General features: G+C 39.0%; 2 protein-coding genes across 5 annotated transcripts; both read left to right on the top strand.

The window, feature by feature from the left end:
• Positions 1-4,716: 4,716 nt before the first annotated feature.
• Positions 4,717-5,575, top strand: RB195_019965 (uncharacterized protein; the record flags this gene model as incomplete). 2 transcript variants are annotated; one of them, XM_064188061.1, is made up of 6 exons in its annotated part: positions 4,717-4,790; positions 4,866-4,871; positions 4,988-5,039; positions 5,095-5,208; positions 5,371-5,448; positions 5,507-5,575. In XM_064188061.1, the coding sequence occupies 6 exons, from the start codon at positions 4,717-4,719 to the stop codon at positions 5,573-5,575; spliced, it is 393 nt and encodes a 130-aa protein (XP_064043941.1). The 2 variants fall into 2 exon arrangements, with proteins under 2 accessions (XP_064043941.1, XP_064043942.1); XM_064188060.1 differs by lacking the exons at positions 4,717-4,790; positions 4,866-4,871 and having other exon boundaries at positions 5,022-5,039.
• A 2,848-nt stretch (positions 5,576-8,423) lies between these two features.
• On the top strand, positions 8,424-13,358 carry RB195_019964 (uncharacterized protein; the record flags this gene model as incomplete). Of its 3 annotated transcripts, XM_064188057.1 has the most annotated exons (6): positions 8,424-8,612; positions 8,676-8,753; positions 12,860-12,901; positions 12,971-13,087; positions 13,157-13,234; positions 13,302-13,358. In XM_064188057.1, the coding sequence occupies 6 exons, from the start codon at positions 8,424-8,426 to the stop codon at positions 13,356-13,358; spliced, it is 561 nt and encodes a 186-aa protein (XP_064043938.1). The 3 variants fall into 3 exon arrangements, with proteins under 3 accessions (XP_064043938.1, XP_064043940.1, XP_064043939.1); XM_064188059.1 differs by lacking the exons at positions 12,860-12,901; positions 12,971-13,087; positions 13,157-13,234; positions 13,302-13,358 and adding an exon at positions 8,817-8,873 and having other exon boundaries at positions 8,505-8,612; XM_064188058.1 differs by lacking the exons at positions 8,424-8,612; positions 8,676-8,753 and having other exon boundaries at positions 12,890-13,087.
• Between the last annotated feature and the right edge of the window lie 3,814 nt (positions 13,359-17,172).

The following is a 17,172-nucleotide window of genomic DNA, read 5'->3' as shown; positions in this document are numbered from 1 at the left end:
AAACAGATATAGTTGAAAATGTTATAGAAATCAAGCAGCTATAGCAAGGGAGTGAAGATCTATCATAAAAAACATTAATAGCCTAAAGAAATAATAACTGTAACTGAGAAAACCCGCTGTGAATTTGCTAATTGAAATTTCGAAGATGCTGTTTTCTGATAAATTTCACGAATTTCAGCTAATATCAATTCTAAAGATAAAATACCTTTTGATGATCTGTGCCGCTGTCAGGCTTTAGAATTTTTGTTTTTTAAAGGAGCTATAGAAGGAATATGTGTGGAATTGATCTCGATGATGAGGGGATAATTTTCTATACACTATTTTTTTCAGTAAAAAAAGACTTATTCCTTTTAGATAATGTTCAATACTGAGTATCTGAGTAGTTAAAGGAATGAGGGACTTCAGTGTGGATGGGGTACGGAGAGGAAACTATTCCGTCCTTTTTGTTAATTGCCGTAAAAAAAGGGCCGGGAAGAGGGGGCGCCGAAAAAGACTGGCGCGCCAAACGTTTTGTACAAAATGATGCGCCAAAACGAATGAATCCGTTTTTGGGTATTTTTTAGAAATGGAAAAAATAAACCCCCGAATTTTGGGGATTGTATTGAATCCGTGATTTTTGAAAAAAAAAATAGAAAGCAGATGTGTTGGGCAGGAAAATCTCGTGAGAGAATTTTGAAGAGAAGAGAATTTCTGTTCATGCTACAGCATAAAGAAAGAATTAGGACTAGAGAGAATAAAGTGAGGTTCCCCCAAAGTTCCCAATTTTAAGGAAGTAGTAAAATTCATGGTATTCGCTATGGCATTTCTCAAGTTTTCTCTAACGTTAATAGGACAGGTTAGGTTCGACATACTCTTCGTATCAACGCTTCAGAATTGCATATTTGTCATTCTCAAAAGGTAAGGAAATTGAGAACATTTTCAAGCGTCAGATTTTATGCACTCTCTTGGGAAGCGATGGACTAGCTCCAGAAAGTCTCGAGAAAAGCAGAATCCGCAAAGCAGCCAGGTCGAACGGACAGCCACTCTATCGCAATGGAAGAAAAACAGAAATAGATAGGATGTGTATCGGGACCGTGTACCTTTTATACAGCTGTGAGAGACGAGTGTTTTTTGGAATGTTTTGCTAGGATCGACCGCTGTCTATTGTTATCATGAAGTGTTTCGCTAGCAGTACTATAAACAACCCGCGTATGCCCCTTACAGTGTTTGAATTTTTCTCTCACAAAAATGGGTAACTTTGAATTTATAGGTAGTCCAGAGGAAGAAGTAAGAGGAAGTCTCTTAAAATATTTTCCGAGTTGAAGTCTAAAAAAAAGGTAGACTATGAAATAATGATTAAGAGGGCTGTTACTGGGAGTACTGTATTCATTCCTCATGTGTTAGTAATATTTGTCAGGTGATCATATACCAACACACAGATAGCATTGGTATCTTTGTCAAGACGGAAAGGTAATCTCTTATTCACACTACGCTTCGTTTCGCTTCGCTTCGATTGAGCGTACACGTACACATTTACAGTTTCTGCAAGAACGCAGAACATTGCAGAAATAACAGTAGTTTCTTTAGCATTTTTCGATTAGAACTGGCACAAAGGATTGTTTCTCTGGCGTGTTCTTTAAAAGTACGAAATTGACGTGGTACGGAAACCGCAGGGAGAGAGTAGAGTTCGCGTTGCACATTACGGAAGCATTGCCCCGCTCAATCCCCCTTAGTATCGTCCTAAAAACGGCGTGGGTACCGTTTTAGTTAATACAAGATACGTTAGAACAAGCACTCTTGCTCACGGTGTGATCACCTCAACAGCTTATTTATTGGGCTCACTTCAATAGGATGGTGAGAAGACCTCATTATTCTTCGACCGCTCGCTCGAGGACGCAGCGCGTACGCAAGAGTTACGCGTTGCAACTGATTTTGTAAAAAAGAACACTGTCTTCCACACCATTTTTACGACATTTGGGAGTGGAGACGTTAATCTACAACCCTAAACAGTAAATTTCCACTGGAGCTTCCGTACCACGTCAATTTTGTGATACGCTGCCCTCAAATAGTTAGTGCATAGTGCGTAGCCGAAAAGTTCTTGCTACGAAGTCATAGAAAGTGGCGGTGGACTCTTCTAAAACGTATAAGATCGCTGTAGTCGTTCCCGCCGTGATTTTTGAGAATCAACAAAATTTAGGTGTTCCTAAAATTGAAGGGGCTGAATTTCTTGGTTTTTGCATCTCAAATTCTTGATTTATACATATTTAGTTCCTGTCAGGCTGAATGTTGTAAATGATTTTTGTTTGTTCTAGTTAAAACCATAATTTTTGAAAATATAAGCAATGGGAGCTTTTTTGGTGCTAGCAAAGTAGTAATACGTTGACCTAACATCCTTAAAAAAATTGAAGAAAACTGAAAGAAAGTCAGAAATTGAACCTCAATTATTCTTCAATTTTTTCTGAACGAAGAAACTCGAAGAATTCCTTCATTCAGCACTTTCCTGACACCGCTTCACTTCTAGTCATTCTGTTACCTGAATGATTACTAGTCACTCGGTATTGTCCTGTTCATCCTCTATCACCCTTCTAAAATGATCTTAATTTTTGAACAGAATCGATTTATCGTCATTCTCGGATGTTGGAGGCTAATAGTCTGCAGTTTAAATGTGTATCTATAACACATCGGCATTTATAACCTATAAAATGTTGACGAACAAATAAAAAAACAAAAATACTTCTCCACAAATCAAATTATGGATTATTATTGATAAACAAGTATGTGACGTTCAAAATCCGCTTATCTTCTTCTGTATTTATCAAAAAATACAGTGCCGCTCATACAACAGGTTTTAGCTGTCATCTCTCGAAATGATGTCACTTTTGAGTTCACCAGCATGTGGAGGTTGTGAGTGACGCGAGAATTAGAAATAGTCGCATATTATCGTGTGAAAATTGTTTTCACATCCACGATGAAATCATGGAATGCCACGTTTTAAGTTGTTCTTGCCGTGAGGGAACAAATAAGTAGAGAAAATAATTCTACAAAGTAAATTTGATGAAGAAGGCAGTTTCTTTCCAGTTTGTAATTGAACTAATTAAAATTTTTAAAATTATGATTAACGTTTTCCTAATTAAATTTCAAATAACCGAATTCCAAGCCAGATGGTGCTGAAAGTATTGTGGAATATAGAAAGGGGAGCGAAAAAGAAAGTTAAGAGGACTTCATTTAAAACCAGTGTTTTTCTTTACTGCATCTGTTGGTGTTGGTGGAAATTATCTTACGAATCCACCTTAATTACTATGCAAGTTTTTTTTTTCTTCAATACTTGTAGCTACGTTATCTTCTGTATAGCATCAGAGGAGAAAGACTTCTGCAGCCTTCAAAAATTCAGACCACACGATGCCTTGGGAACGGCGTAGCTTCTGGAGTAACTCTTACACATATAGCACAGCTGATGTTAGGGAATAACACATGTTTCATTGAAGTTCCTCTGTCAAGTTTCCTCTCCTTTTCTTTGATCCTCTAAGAGTACCAGAGACAGTGACTGGAAACTTGGCCTTTTCCTTCCAGATTCCCAAAATCGGTGGGGAATCCTTGAAATCGTCGCTATTCCTGAACTAAGATTCCTTGCTGCAAATGCTCACCGAAGATCAGGTCCTCACTTTGCCGTCGAGTTGACCGATGACTGGGGGGACGTGATGCTTGGCTTTTAGAGCATACCAGTTCGCATATAAAGACAATTCTTTAGTTCCGTGGGTATCGGAAGGACCAGCTTCTGGATTCTCCGTTTGGATGGATGCGATTTCAATAGCTTCATTGAAATGAAATGTAGTGGATCGGAATAAAGCGAAAGCGAATACTTGGAGTTCCTAAGTTAGTTAATTTAATTATTTCTGAAAAAGTAGTCAACGAGCGGATTTGAACCCGTATCCAGACTTGTCATGAAAGAAAAGAAAAATTGACATCGTTATTTCGACATTTATGAAAGCAAACTGGTCAATTGTTAAGAATAAAGTGAGTAAAGGACCCTACGTTCTGTAAACTTCCAAGCGACGCTTTTTCACTCCTATGTTTTGCGTTTTTTGATGGTATCTTACTGAGGGAAAACTTTGGAACTTTTTACTTTTTCTGCTCTGGACTTCAGACTTTGGGAGGATTCTCTACCCAGGGACCATTAGTAAACTAAAATCAAACGCAGACTCGGAAACAGCGGACGATTTCCTGAGCTCACGTGCTTTGGAATGACAGTTATTTCACGTGGTTTACATACTTTGTTTATTTTTCGGCGCCAAAGGGATTCCCCGTGTCAGCTGATCGGAGAGCGAAGTACGCTTGAGACTGATCATTACCTTGGGTGTCAGCATTTCAATGTACATCAGAAATTTCGGGGTTGAAATAGTTTCGTGTATAATTTGTTAACAGATCACTGACCAAAAGGATTTTCTTCCAGCAGTTATTTCTATCCAGAAAGGAAAAGGTTGCGCACACAAAAGTGGAAAGTATATTCATACCTGTGAATGAGATACTGAAGTACCACAGGACACTGAAGTACCTTATTCTTCCTGATGTGTTGCTCTCTAGCTTTCTCCGAACTGCATCCGAAAAACCAGACGTGCTGGTATGTATGTACCAATGAGGCTGAGTGGCCATCTTTTTTTCTTCGTTCACAGTGCGACACTCCTGGAGTTTTTACAGCGTTTTTCATCATTGAAAATTGTTTCAGAAAGTTTCGATAACATGCGGACCGGTTTATTTTCGAAACATCATAGGCTCGAAATAGAAACCGTTGGGGATTCGAGAAGCATTGGCGCGTAAACAACCCCGCCCCTTTTTCTTGCTATAAAAAGCGCGTGAGGGTGGGCACTTTCGAAAGTCATTGGATTCAGTCAAAGGTTCGTTCTAATTGTCTCAATCTCTTTCCCTTTGCTGACCCTGACGCTAATTTCTTCACCACAAATCTTTTTTCCAGTTTTCCTCAGATCCAGAACTATGAATTTTTGATTTTCAGATTATCATTGAAACAATCCAAAAGTTCGACAAAAATGAGCGACTCCAACGAAGTAAGGTGTTAGTTCAAGTACGGCAACTATATTGTGTTCTAATTATGAATTTCAGGGAATTTTCCATAGTATGGGCAATAAGGCCCAGGAATTGAGCAATGCTACTCAGGAGAAAATTGGAAATGCTGGACATGCTGTTAAAGAGACGGTGCAATCCGGCTATGATAAGGTAGAAGAAACATATATCAAAGTCCTTATAATTTTTGGTTAACCACTTTAATAAGCAACATAAACCTATCACACTTTGCGGATGTGATCTGGATATGATGGGGGTTAAAGTGACATGCCAAAAGTCGCTGCAATTTTTCCCTCCTCATCAACCGCATTTTAGGTCACTCAAGCCGGAAAAGATGCCTACGACGCAGTTGCCAACAAGCTTGATCATGGAAAATGCGCGACTGAGGAGAAGGTGAGAATACTAGCTCAGCTTCCCTACAGTATACCACATTTCCATGTTTTTTTTTAAGACCGACGAAGCACGCGATTACATGGCAAAGAAAATGAAAGAAGGCGCTGACGTGGTCCAGGCCCACTAAACAACCAAACTTATAAATAACTATACAAAGTCGGCTTTGTACAAAAATGTAAATAATTGCAATGATTGTGTTCTAAATATGCTTGACAACGGTTCTTTATGACATCCTATGATTTCAGTGAAATTTCACTGTCATTTCTTTTTTCACTGTCATTTCTTTTTGTGAGCTCGAGCCATAAGTCTGTACATATAAAATGTAGCCAGCCAGTTGTATTGTACTGTGTACGAATTTCGAATAAAAATTTTGTGCGATGTAAAGGTGTGTGACAAACTAATAACATGTATTTAAAACCTAATTACTTTTTCGAGATCAAACGCCCGTCAAAATGTCCACAGATCCTCTACTTAGGCAGCAGATAATCGTTTGAGCCGTATTCCTTAACAACTCTAGCGTCTGTAAGGTAGTGAGGAGCGCTTCTTGTTGATTTCGTTGATTCTAGACTTATCCAGTCTGTTCTCTCACGATCCTTACCTTTGTTCCAAACAAAATGGAGGAGAGTTATAAAAGTAGGGGTGAATATGTTAATTCGAAGTTATGCACTAGATACGCGGTGTTCTGAACGGAAATATACTTAATTCTAACTAATGCTGAAGATACTCACTGTTGTACAAAGAAAATGCGTAATTCGAAGTAAGTAAAGTAAATAGTAAATGTAAATAGTAAATATAAATAAGTCAGTAAATCTTGGACATATGTGAATGGGAGAAGTGACAGGACACTAGTAAAACCCTCGCATTAGTAAAACCCTCACATTCCTTCAGGAATGCCGTAGGAGTCACGAAAAAGGGCGATAATAAGCTGGGAGATGCAGCTGAGAAATGCATGCTGCAAGGAATCGCGCGGATAGATGATTCTAGGTGGCCAGTAGATATTTTTGATCTCCTTATGCGAAAGAAGTTTCTTTTTCCTTTTGCTCAACACAAAATTATTGCGCACAACGCAGTACAGTTGTTTCTTAAGAAAGAAATTGACTGGAATTTCATAAATCACATAATTCACAATTCACTAACTTTGATTCTAGAACAACGGTGGTTATAATTATACAGAACAATTCTTCTTTTTATAATTTTATAAAAATTTGTAAAAAAAAATAGCTAGCAATGATATTATATACAGTAATATTATGGGTAGTGGAATTTTATGATTTTTCATCATGTTATAATTTTTTAATTTTGTTATAATTTTTTTGTTATAAAGAAAAACGATGTGGTCACTTGTGTAATTGTATCGTGTATCACAACTTCTATGAAGCAAAGGTTAGTTTTTCAACGATTTAGATCCAATTTCTTCATAATTTCCAAAGCACTGTAACTACGCAGTGGAAATCAAGCTCACCATCTTCGCTTTTTTTTCAGAAAAACACACTCCATCATACGAAAATCGCAAATCACAGGCAAAAGTGTACATCACTGCTAGTACTTCTGGATCAATAGGTTTGGGAAACCTATTGAGAGACGTTGAGCCTGATAGAGTTCGTTCCACGAGCCGGGCTAGAACATCTATTACATGAGCAATAATTCTACTAAAAGTTATAAATTAGTAAATGTTTATTCTGATGTTTATTTTTTTAAATAATAGATAATTACTCCAAATCGAAGGGGTTCGTCCATGGAAAATATGTTCTGCAAAACTCTTTCACTAGCTCTTGCTTGAAGTTCACAGATCACTTCACCGCAAGACGAACACGTGACTCGCTAGAAATTCGCTCGTAAACGAAGTTTTTTTTCTACTTGTGATGGCTTATCGGAAGGCCATTGGGCCAGTGTTTACGCGTCACGTGAGAATCTAATGCCAGGAGGGGTATCCTTCTTGGGAAGACGGCGCAAATCAACAGCAAGTACTTTTTTTCTGGATAAAAAACTGCCACATCCAGAGATGTTTTCGTTGAATGAGAAGCGGCGGAAGCATGTAGGACATGTTTAGGCTACTTCAGACCTATGATATAGCGTAGTTGCATTTCAGTTTCTATTCTTCAAGAAATATTGTACATGGGTTTTCCCAGTGGAGAAATTGGCGTTCTTTTCTGGAGGCTAACGAATCTATGGATGTTACGCTGTTAGTTTTCGTGCGTAACGGGTAACGTAGATGATTCGCACTGCGTTGATTAAGCTCTACGAGGATGTGCCAATGACCTAAATTCAGAATCGATTGAAGTTGTTTGAGGTTTATAAACGTTTTCTAGCGTATACAATGACTTATTGAAATGAGTCGGTCTGTCAAGAATGTACTTATCCTCTCAGACAATTTTGATATCAACTTATCGACCTCGGAGGGATGAAAAGTTTGGTTGTCACTATAGCGGTTTCGAACCATCGATTCTGCAGTCACAGTCGAATCTCTTAACTGACAACGATACACCCACCTCAGCTAATTTGAGTTGCGTAATAATATCCCTTCTCGTAATCCTAAACTTTCGAATGTTTTGAATTTTACATGCATAGTTGTCATAAGGTTTATAACTAGGTTTGAATAGTTCCATTTTCCAAAAGTACATGCCTCGCCTCTCAAGTTATTGACTTTTCAGCTGACAAAATATTGCCCAAAGATGCTTGCGCCGAAGGAGAGTTTGCCTGTTTACGCAACATTTCGAAAAAAGCAGTAACGCTCATCTAATATCCGAGTAAAAGGAAGAGCCCCTCAATAACATCTCCGCCTATTCGAATCGACTACAGGAGTCGACAAGACTAAGATGCGTTTTCCTTCACATCTACCTCTCAATTGCTTTCTATTCTTCTGAATTCTCTTTTTCAACTAAACAAAGTGAAAACAATTAAATATTCCTCTTATTTCAGCCAAAAGAAATCGCTTTTTCAAGTTCTTCACTGTGTTCACCGTTGCAACTGCAAGCATGAGCAACATTCGACTTTTCTGTCAAGCCAGCATTCTCTTCTTCCTTCTCTGTGTCCACGTAAATGGAAATGGATTTTTGATGGTGGATGCTGGAGAGAAACTGGACAATGTTGCCGATGCCGCCTCAGAGAAACTCAGCGAAGCGGCGGAATCCGTAAAGAATGCTACGAAATCTGCTCAAGATAAGGTAGAATAGGATTACAACTATTACATAGGTTGGATGTCTTCGCAAAAAAAACAGAACTTCCAGATCACTGGAGCAGCAAAAAGTGTCTCTGACTTTGCAGCGAAAAAATTCGAGGAAACCAAGAATGCTGTAGAAGAAAAGGTATAGCTATCATTTTAGTCGTCTTGCTACATTTTAAATATTTTTGAACTCTACTTGTTTAAGGCTGCTGAAGCAAAAAACTTTGTTGGTAAGAAGATGCATGAAGGTACTGATGCCTAGCTAGACTAAGATCCATATTTTTCCCGACTTTTGAAAGTGTGTACATACGTTCTTCGCTTTGTATTTCACCAGAGCTATAACGCAAATGTTTAGCTTCTCTCTGAGATTTGGATAACATAGTCGGATCAAAACGACATTGAAGCTCGATGGAGTTGCGAAAGCGACTGCGCTCGAAGCGGTGCGGTGGCGATTGGGACCGAAGTGGGACCATCGCTGTTTAGCTTCACTCCGATTGCTGTCATGCGTGGTGCTCGTGAGAGTTCCTCCTCGATCTCAAACACAACTCTCAACGTCGCCGTTGATGCTTGCGTAACTACATTTAGCTTCAGATCCTTTTGACCTGACTATATGTAATATTTCCTAATTAATTGTTCAACTATGTGTTTTGTCGTTTTGTCTTTTTTTCTCTTTTGTCTTTTTCTCTCTTTCTTTTGTTTTGAAAATAAAAGTCGTTGTTCTCCAGGCAAATCCTGTTTTTTTTTTCTTTTTCAGCACCTCATTAATGTTACATCGTAAGGTAAAGATGATGTGAGCAGATGAGGAAGATGATTCTTCTTGTTATGCACAATCAAAACACTACATATAACACTACACCCTTAAGTCACAATAAAGAATTCCTTTTAACTTATTAAACAGCATGACCATCATTTTAACATAAGTATTCTGGAGTTTGCCCAGTTTTTGCTGAATTCAGAGTTGAAAGTCACTGACTTTTTATTAATATATTAATTTTATTTATACGATGGTTATTCGCGACACTGACGAGAAACATTGGGGTCTGTCCAAATATTACTTCCAGCTAAGCTATATGTTGAACACACTTCCATCCGTAGTTAAACACGGATTTGAAGTGAATAAAAAACTGCTGTCTCTTGTTATCCGAAATTCTTGTGCAATGTTCGGATGAATTCATCGCATCAATGCCCTAGCTTCAAATTTTTGATTTTAATTTAACTTCAGCTTTTTTCTTTTGAATGTCCTAAGTAAAACTTTCTGAAGCTCATATATTGTTAGAACAGGAGAAGAATTTTCGTTGCAATTTTCAGTTCAAAAAGAGAAAAAATGTAAGGAGACAGGACAGCGGCAGTGTGTTACGGTTATTCAGTAAACCAGTACCAGTATAACCTTCCCACCGATTCTTGGACGGACTCTTGGACGGTTTAACCGCTCGCATCGACTACGGCAGTAGATCTCTGTTCTACTGCGCTGTGGGAAGCCACGAGGGTTTCTCTTTAACATTCATCTGTTATTCACGTGACTCGAGATCTTTGAAGATTACTAGACGCAGACAGCGAGCGCGAAGCACAAACAAAAGCCTGTGCTGCTCGAAAGAAGCCATGTTTACCACGAATGCACTGCGATCTTTGCAATAAGCGCCAATTTTGTCTCTTATTACTGTCAAGAAGAAAAAAAAACAAATTGAAAGCCATGAGGAGAAAAGGCAGATTGAGATCAATTGCTGCTGTGGGGAATGTGTGATGAGGGGTGGGCACTTTTTATTTCTTACATTCTTTCTTCATTTTGCCTTTTTTTCCGCTACCTCATTGCTCCGTTTTAGGTCCTCACATTCGCGGGTATCAACTATACTAAAATCTCGAGAAATCTATGTATGGACCAAGGAGATATGCTCAAAACCCTCAGTCCTTTCTTATATTTCCAGTTTCCAAAACTTTAAACTAGTGACACTTTAAACGCATCTTCTTAAGATCAAAATTTGAAGAAACCGCTCTGTTTCGCTCTTTATTCCGACAATTCAATTTCCTTCGTTTTACTGAGTTCGAGCTATGGGACCTCTCGCGCTGGTAACGGTGTTTTCAAGCACAGGTACTGTTAAACGAAACCATTTATTCTTAAACATATCAGGTCCAAAAAGAGTCTTCCTATAGATTATCTTCGAAGTCCGCAGACTACCCCAGCATGTGAAAGCTCCTTGACATCTGTTTGAAAATGGGATCAGTGTATATTAAAAAAAACAGCTGTTACGTTCTCGCCGCCCAGGTAGCAAAAATAGGCCAATATCAATAATATCGATGATTTCCTTGAAAGATAAACGATAACGTGCTCGGCGTTGATCAGTACGTTCGGGGATCTTCCAAGGCTTTCAATCCACTTCAATCCAGAATCATTCAAGGTTCACGAACGAGACAATAACTTCGAAAAGATCAGCCGATGCATCAAGTCAGTGTTTTATCCTCCTAAACAAGTCTGGTACCAATCTATCGACCTCGCAGAGATGATGGCTTGGTGGACTAAAGGTGGTAATGAACCAAGGAATTTTACAGTGTGGAATCTGAACTGTATTACACACGTACTCAGAATTCCCAGCTTCGTTAGGACGTGTGTCACCACCAGCAACAAGAATTATTAATGCTCGTTTATAGAACACCGCTTGATTAATTCTTAAGGCATATACAAACATATTTCTATAGTATAATTATTTTAAAACTCGAAAGAGAAGAAAGTCGAAATGATTCATTCTATTCTTTCACCACTCTCAATTGATTGCTTCTCAAATGATAATTTTCCTTTACAGTGGCTAAAAAGGAATTATTTTGGTTCCTAACTTTTCGTCCATCACACCTTTTGCAACTTCTTCGCATCGAAATCGCCTTTACTGCATCAATTAAATTCAAAAAAACAACAGGAAGGTTTGAAATCCCCAGAGTCACTATAGCAAATACTTAGATTTCGGTTAAGTAGTCTTTTTTTACAATCCACTTAATACATCTTGGCTTGTGAGACTCCAACGTAGGGAATCGTACAATATGCGGCGCAGAAACGAGATGTTTTTAACGTGGGGTACTACTGCTATTACTCGGGCATTAAAGCAATAGGTATAGTATTCTAAAAACGGCATGAAGCAAGGTGCGGTTCCAACCTCCATCTCCAACGCGCCGCTTCTAACGCAGCCGCTTACGCAACTATATCGTGCTTCATGTCGTTTTGGCCCGACTATATCATGCCTCCAATCCATTGTAATCCGTTCCCCGTCTCATACCATTTCGATTTCAGTTGCCTTTGCATGAAGCCGTTGGCACCAGAACAACGCTATTCGCGTATGGTTGTTCTGTTAGAAGTGAACTCCATTGGAGATTCAGTGTTAATCGAAACGATTCTCTTCCCGCGCATGACACAACCTTACGTTGACACATTAACAATCTCAGAACAGGAGGCTCAATGATCAAAGAAAAAACAGTCCGGCCTTCAGCGTAATGAAAGTAAGACAAGTAATACTGCACGGTTCATGACTTTCTCTTCATATTCCATTTTCCGATTATTTATGATTTTCCATTCATGATTATTGCAAAATGCCTTGGAAAATGCTTACCTATGTGGTTTTGTCAGCAAATTTCGTTTAAAGCAAAAACGATTTTACTAATATCAAAAAAACTCTTAGCTCCCGCACTGTACCCTTTGGTAACTTCTCCGGTTTCGATCTGTTCAGATAAGTTTGCGACGAAACCTGCATTTCCATTCGCGAGGAAGTTGGAACTCCATGAATCTGAGATAATTTATGTTAAATCTTCAAATCTCCCAAATTTCTGTATGTGCGCGAAAGAAACAATGTCGTCATCTTTCGTAGGTGAGGGGTGAACTTTGTCCTCACCTAATCGGAACGGGAAAATAAAACTGTTGGAATGACGTAATGTCGATGACAGTTTGACTCTTAATCAATTGTGGTACTGTTGATCTCAAATCCAAAAATAACTTATGAATCGGAAAAATTGCACGCGTCAAAGATCGATAGCAAACAGAAACGTAAACAAGTTCCTCCCTCCCCTAAATGATTGGAATGAAGTAAATATAAAGCACCTGCTGTTGAAAACCCCTCTACATCACTTCCATCGCAAATTATTTCCCGAAAAACTAAAATCACTTTGCCCCTGTTTCCATTATATTACCATCTTCCTTTTACTTGATTTTTAAAAATATATTAGTATCTTATTATTCTTTAATTGCTCGACTCTCATTCTCACCTGTTTCAGGCCTCTTCCAGTCAAGAATTACTTGTCAAAATGAGCGGTAATGTAAGGTTTTTGCTTCAACGATGTTATGAGCGAAGTTTCTTGATATGCCTCGATGCGCATGGAATTCAGAGCGAGTTCCTGCAAGAACTCGGCAACAGAGCTAAAGATATGAGCGAAAGCGACCAGGATAAGATGAGCGACACCGGCAAAGCCTTGAAAGATGCGGCTGAGTTAGGCTATGACACGGTATTATTCTTCAGAAAACTAAAAGTGAAATAAAACAAAAAAGAAGATTAGAGTGTTTTTTTTTTGCAGACAAAAGAGGGATGCAAGGAAAGCTACGATTCGATGGCGCAAAAATTGGCTGTTGCGAAGGATTATGTGGCCGAAAAGGTATCAATACACTTTCTTCTTCCTTCACTAGGATTATTTCTATGCAGAGAAGAGCCGTGGTTTTCAGGTTGAGGACGCAAAAAAGTTTTTGAGTCAAAAAGTAGAAGATATGCACAGCAACTGAGCTTGGTCTTCTGGATCTCCAATGTAATGTCAATGTGATGAATGTTGATGTTAAGTACTGGTTTTGTACATAATGTTTTTGTTTTGTATCTATCCCTTTATGTCACCTGGTGTATGTAATTTAACTATATTCCTAATAAAAATTCGTAAACAATGCTTTTTGATGCTTCTACAGTTAGATCCATGTGCGAACGGTCATTCTGGATATAGTTTTCTTACTAATGAGAATAAGGAATGTTAGATGATTCCCTATTTTTTTCTCTTTTATTGAGGTACCTAAGTATGTACGTTTATAAATATTATTTTCTTCCATTAGAATTTAAGAGCAAAAAAACCTTAGAAGAAGCAAAACCATATAATTTTCCGCAAACTATGCCTATGTATCTATCTTTTCCAGTCTCTGCTTCACTGCATTTTTAAAATAACCTTTCCTTCTCCATGACCCTTATAAAAGCAGAACACAATTATAGAAAGTAGCAGTATTACTGCTACTTTCTATAATTGTGTGTGCAGTATAATTGTGTTCTGCTTTTATACTGCAATTCGTGCGATATTACTTGTTCATCTCTTAGTTCGGGTAGTAGTATCGTTTATCAGAGACCCATTGGCTTTAAAAGTAGCGTGTCATGAGTTTGACGTGATGCTGAACACAGCGAAAGCGTAGAGTTTGGGCAGTAGTTTGCAAAATCAGCGTGGTTCCATCCATAATCGTCGTAAAAAAACCGCGCTGGAAGCTTCTAGCTCCAACGAGATAACTTAGAACGCGCCTCTATGTGCACGTTCCGGTCCACTCAGCAGTAATTCCTTGATTTAACTTGAATAGGTGGTGGGTATACCTCATTCATCTTCGACAGCTCGCACTTGGATGCAACGCGTATGCAAGCGTGACGCACTGCAACTGATTTCGAAAAAAGGGAAGAATGGCGTCTCGCACCCCATTTTTTACGACAATTATGGAAGAGTGAGCGGAACCACGTTGGTTTCCTTAGTCTATAACCCGAACTCTAGGGTTTCACCGTGGTTTCCGCACCACGTTAGAATCGTGATACGATGTCTTTAAATCAGTTGTAATCCACTTTGACGGCACGGTGATGCTTCACGAAGTTTGCCGTTCGAAGTCTGCGGTAAGAATTGGATGGTAATTCATTTATGGAGATTTTTTGTGCTTGATAATGTTGTAAGAGAGAAACAGATATATGATAGTATGGGTCAGTAATTCCTTGTTTGTGATTTCAGGTTTATCTGCAAGCGAAATTCTCAATACTGCATACTCTCACCGCTATTTTTTTCTTATATGCTGTATTCTGTCTATCTAACATTTCCTCAGAAGAGCTAATCTTACGTTAGGATTCAAATGCATGAAAACGGACGCCAATTTCTCATTTGTGTACGAGCGAAAGAAAGGATGCGATCAATCTGCTATCAACACCATGTTTATAAGAATTTCTGAAAGAGCATCTAACAGAGACTTGGATATTAACCAGAGAAGGGTGTTATTTTGCTTTTGTATGTATTTGAGATCAAAGCCATTGCCTGCGGAGCAGAAACAGTTTAGGTTTTTCAAATCAACTAAGAACTTGGTTGTCTTCAGTTCTAGTCCTCCTGAAAATACTAAGAATATAAACCGTGTTCTTAAACGTGTTTTTCAGATTACATGTTCCAGAAATGCTCTATTCTTCGCAATATTCACGGATACGGTGTGAACATCTCCGCTACTCTACAATGCCTACATACTCTCTCATTAGGAGAAGTATTCGCTAGTTTAAAGTCCTGATTTGAAGAAGAACACAATCAAACTTGAGAAAATTTGCAGATATTCACTCGTCTTGTCTACTGTAAACACTGATTGAGCTGATTTTTAATCAGGTTCTGGTTACATCTCTAGTTGCCGTACTCTTCGTCTTAGAGCATTTACCATAAAGAGATCAAAGGCATCCTTGACCAACGACTCCAGTTTTTCTGCACAATGGTTTCGCCTTTGGCGCGAAACAGGAAGAGCATTTTTTAAGGTCACGTGGAAATCTCAGACCCTCGGGTCGGCGGTGTTCCCGTAGTGCGCCTTATATTCCGTCTCAACCCAGTTGCTCACGACTCTCGTCCAACGGTTGTCGCTGAAAGACATCCGGCCCACATTATTTTGGTTCTTTGGCAAACGCGGCGGCCTCTCTATGACGGTTGTCGTAGGATAGAACATCAAATCCCGTCCTTACCTTCTCTGAAGTGGGGTACTCTTAGCATACACTCTTTCGATTGAATGTTCAGTGACGCCCACCGCATTTTCTTCCTGCTTGCGAAGTGCCCAATTTCTGAAGCATAAGTCAGAACACGAAGTACAGTGCTGCTAAAGAGGTTAGCACGGAGGTTAGCAAATGTTCCTAATCTTCTTCACTACATCCTCGATGCTCTTATACTCTCCTCAGACCGTTCGCTTCCCCCTGCCCAGCCAGAGGCTCAGGTCATTCTTCGGTCATCATTCGTTGCATTCGTTCAGCTTCGCTGATGCTAGACCATTTGACGCCATCTGGCTTCCTTCACGCCATTTGATGATATTCTTGCAGAATGACGAAATTTCGGTCGTGAAGTTACTGTGCAAATCTGGAAGTACTTAGTAGGGACCCCTTGGTTGTCCAATGCATCCATGGCCGCTTCAGACTGGACTGAGTCGAACCCCTTTAAGTCGATAAAGGTTTAACATTACAGCGTCTTCTACTTTCTAAAATCCGATATTGTTGCTTTACGGATTCGGACTTCTCGAAAACCATCCTCTACTGAAAATTTGGTAACAAGTTAGACACAAAGCTGCGGAACCGTTTTCAATCGAAAGAACACAGCAAAAAAAAAATTCATTGCTTGCTGTTCCTGGTGTTTTCACTTGTTTTTGAGAGAGATTCTTGAACGTTTTCTTAGTGATCAGCGCGTATTATTGCGACGTTATTGTCTTTTAATACGTTGACGACAAGCCATTTTTTCATGATTGGCGTGTGGGAAAACATAATTGCCTTGTTGAAAATTTGTTAATTTTTAAACAAATTAGTAAAATACAAGGACAAGAAGGGCATTCATATGATATCTGCCGAACACGATCCAAACGGCAAGCCTTTGGTTGTTGTTAAATATAACATGATGAAGGGATTCGTTGACTTCAGCGACCAGATGGTTGCATATACTCCGTTTGTGAGGAAGACAGCCAAATGGTATATCCGGCTGTTATTTCATCTCGCAACCCATATCGCCTTGGTCAATGCTTGGTTTTTGTGTTGCGAGAAGGTCAAGAAAATCAGAATTAAATAATTCGAAGAGTTGATTGTTGACCACTTGCTGTACAAGAACTTTAACAGCATCTCGATCATCAGTTGAAGATCTCCCAAGAGGAAACCGATCCAAATGCAAAGGACAAAGACAGATGGTTTTGCTCTGACCGCGACAGCTCGATCTCTGCAACTTCAGGCAGATCAACCGCCAGAAAGGACTAAGGAAGGCTAAGAGGAGCAAGGCAAAATGCAGTGAGTGCAATAAATTTTATTGTTTAGATTGTTTCTAAACAACTCACAATTGTTGGTATAAAATTAGAATAAACCTTGAATTTTAGTGGATAGTTCTTCGATGCTAGCATAAGATACTTCTAAGTCTGAACTGATTATCTGAACAGAAAACAAAACACTTGTGCACATTTTGATTAAAATAATATTAATAATACCGTCGCGCAGCATTGAGCGACGTCATCCCACAAGGCAAAATGACTGTCGCTCACCAGAGACATTATCCTCAACGTTAACCAGTGATTAAATTCGGAGTGTTGGCATATGGATCAATAG

Source organism: Necator americanus, chromosome II (genome assembly GCF_031761385.1).
Source record: "Necator americanus strain Aroian chromosome II, whole genome shotgun sequence".
Classification (NCBI taxonomy): domain Eukaryota; kingdom Metazoa; phylum Nematoda; class Chromadorea; order Rhabditida; family Ancylostomatidae; genus Necator; species Necator americanus.
This window is presented reverse-complemented; position numbering and strand designations above follow the sequence as displayed.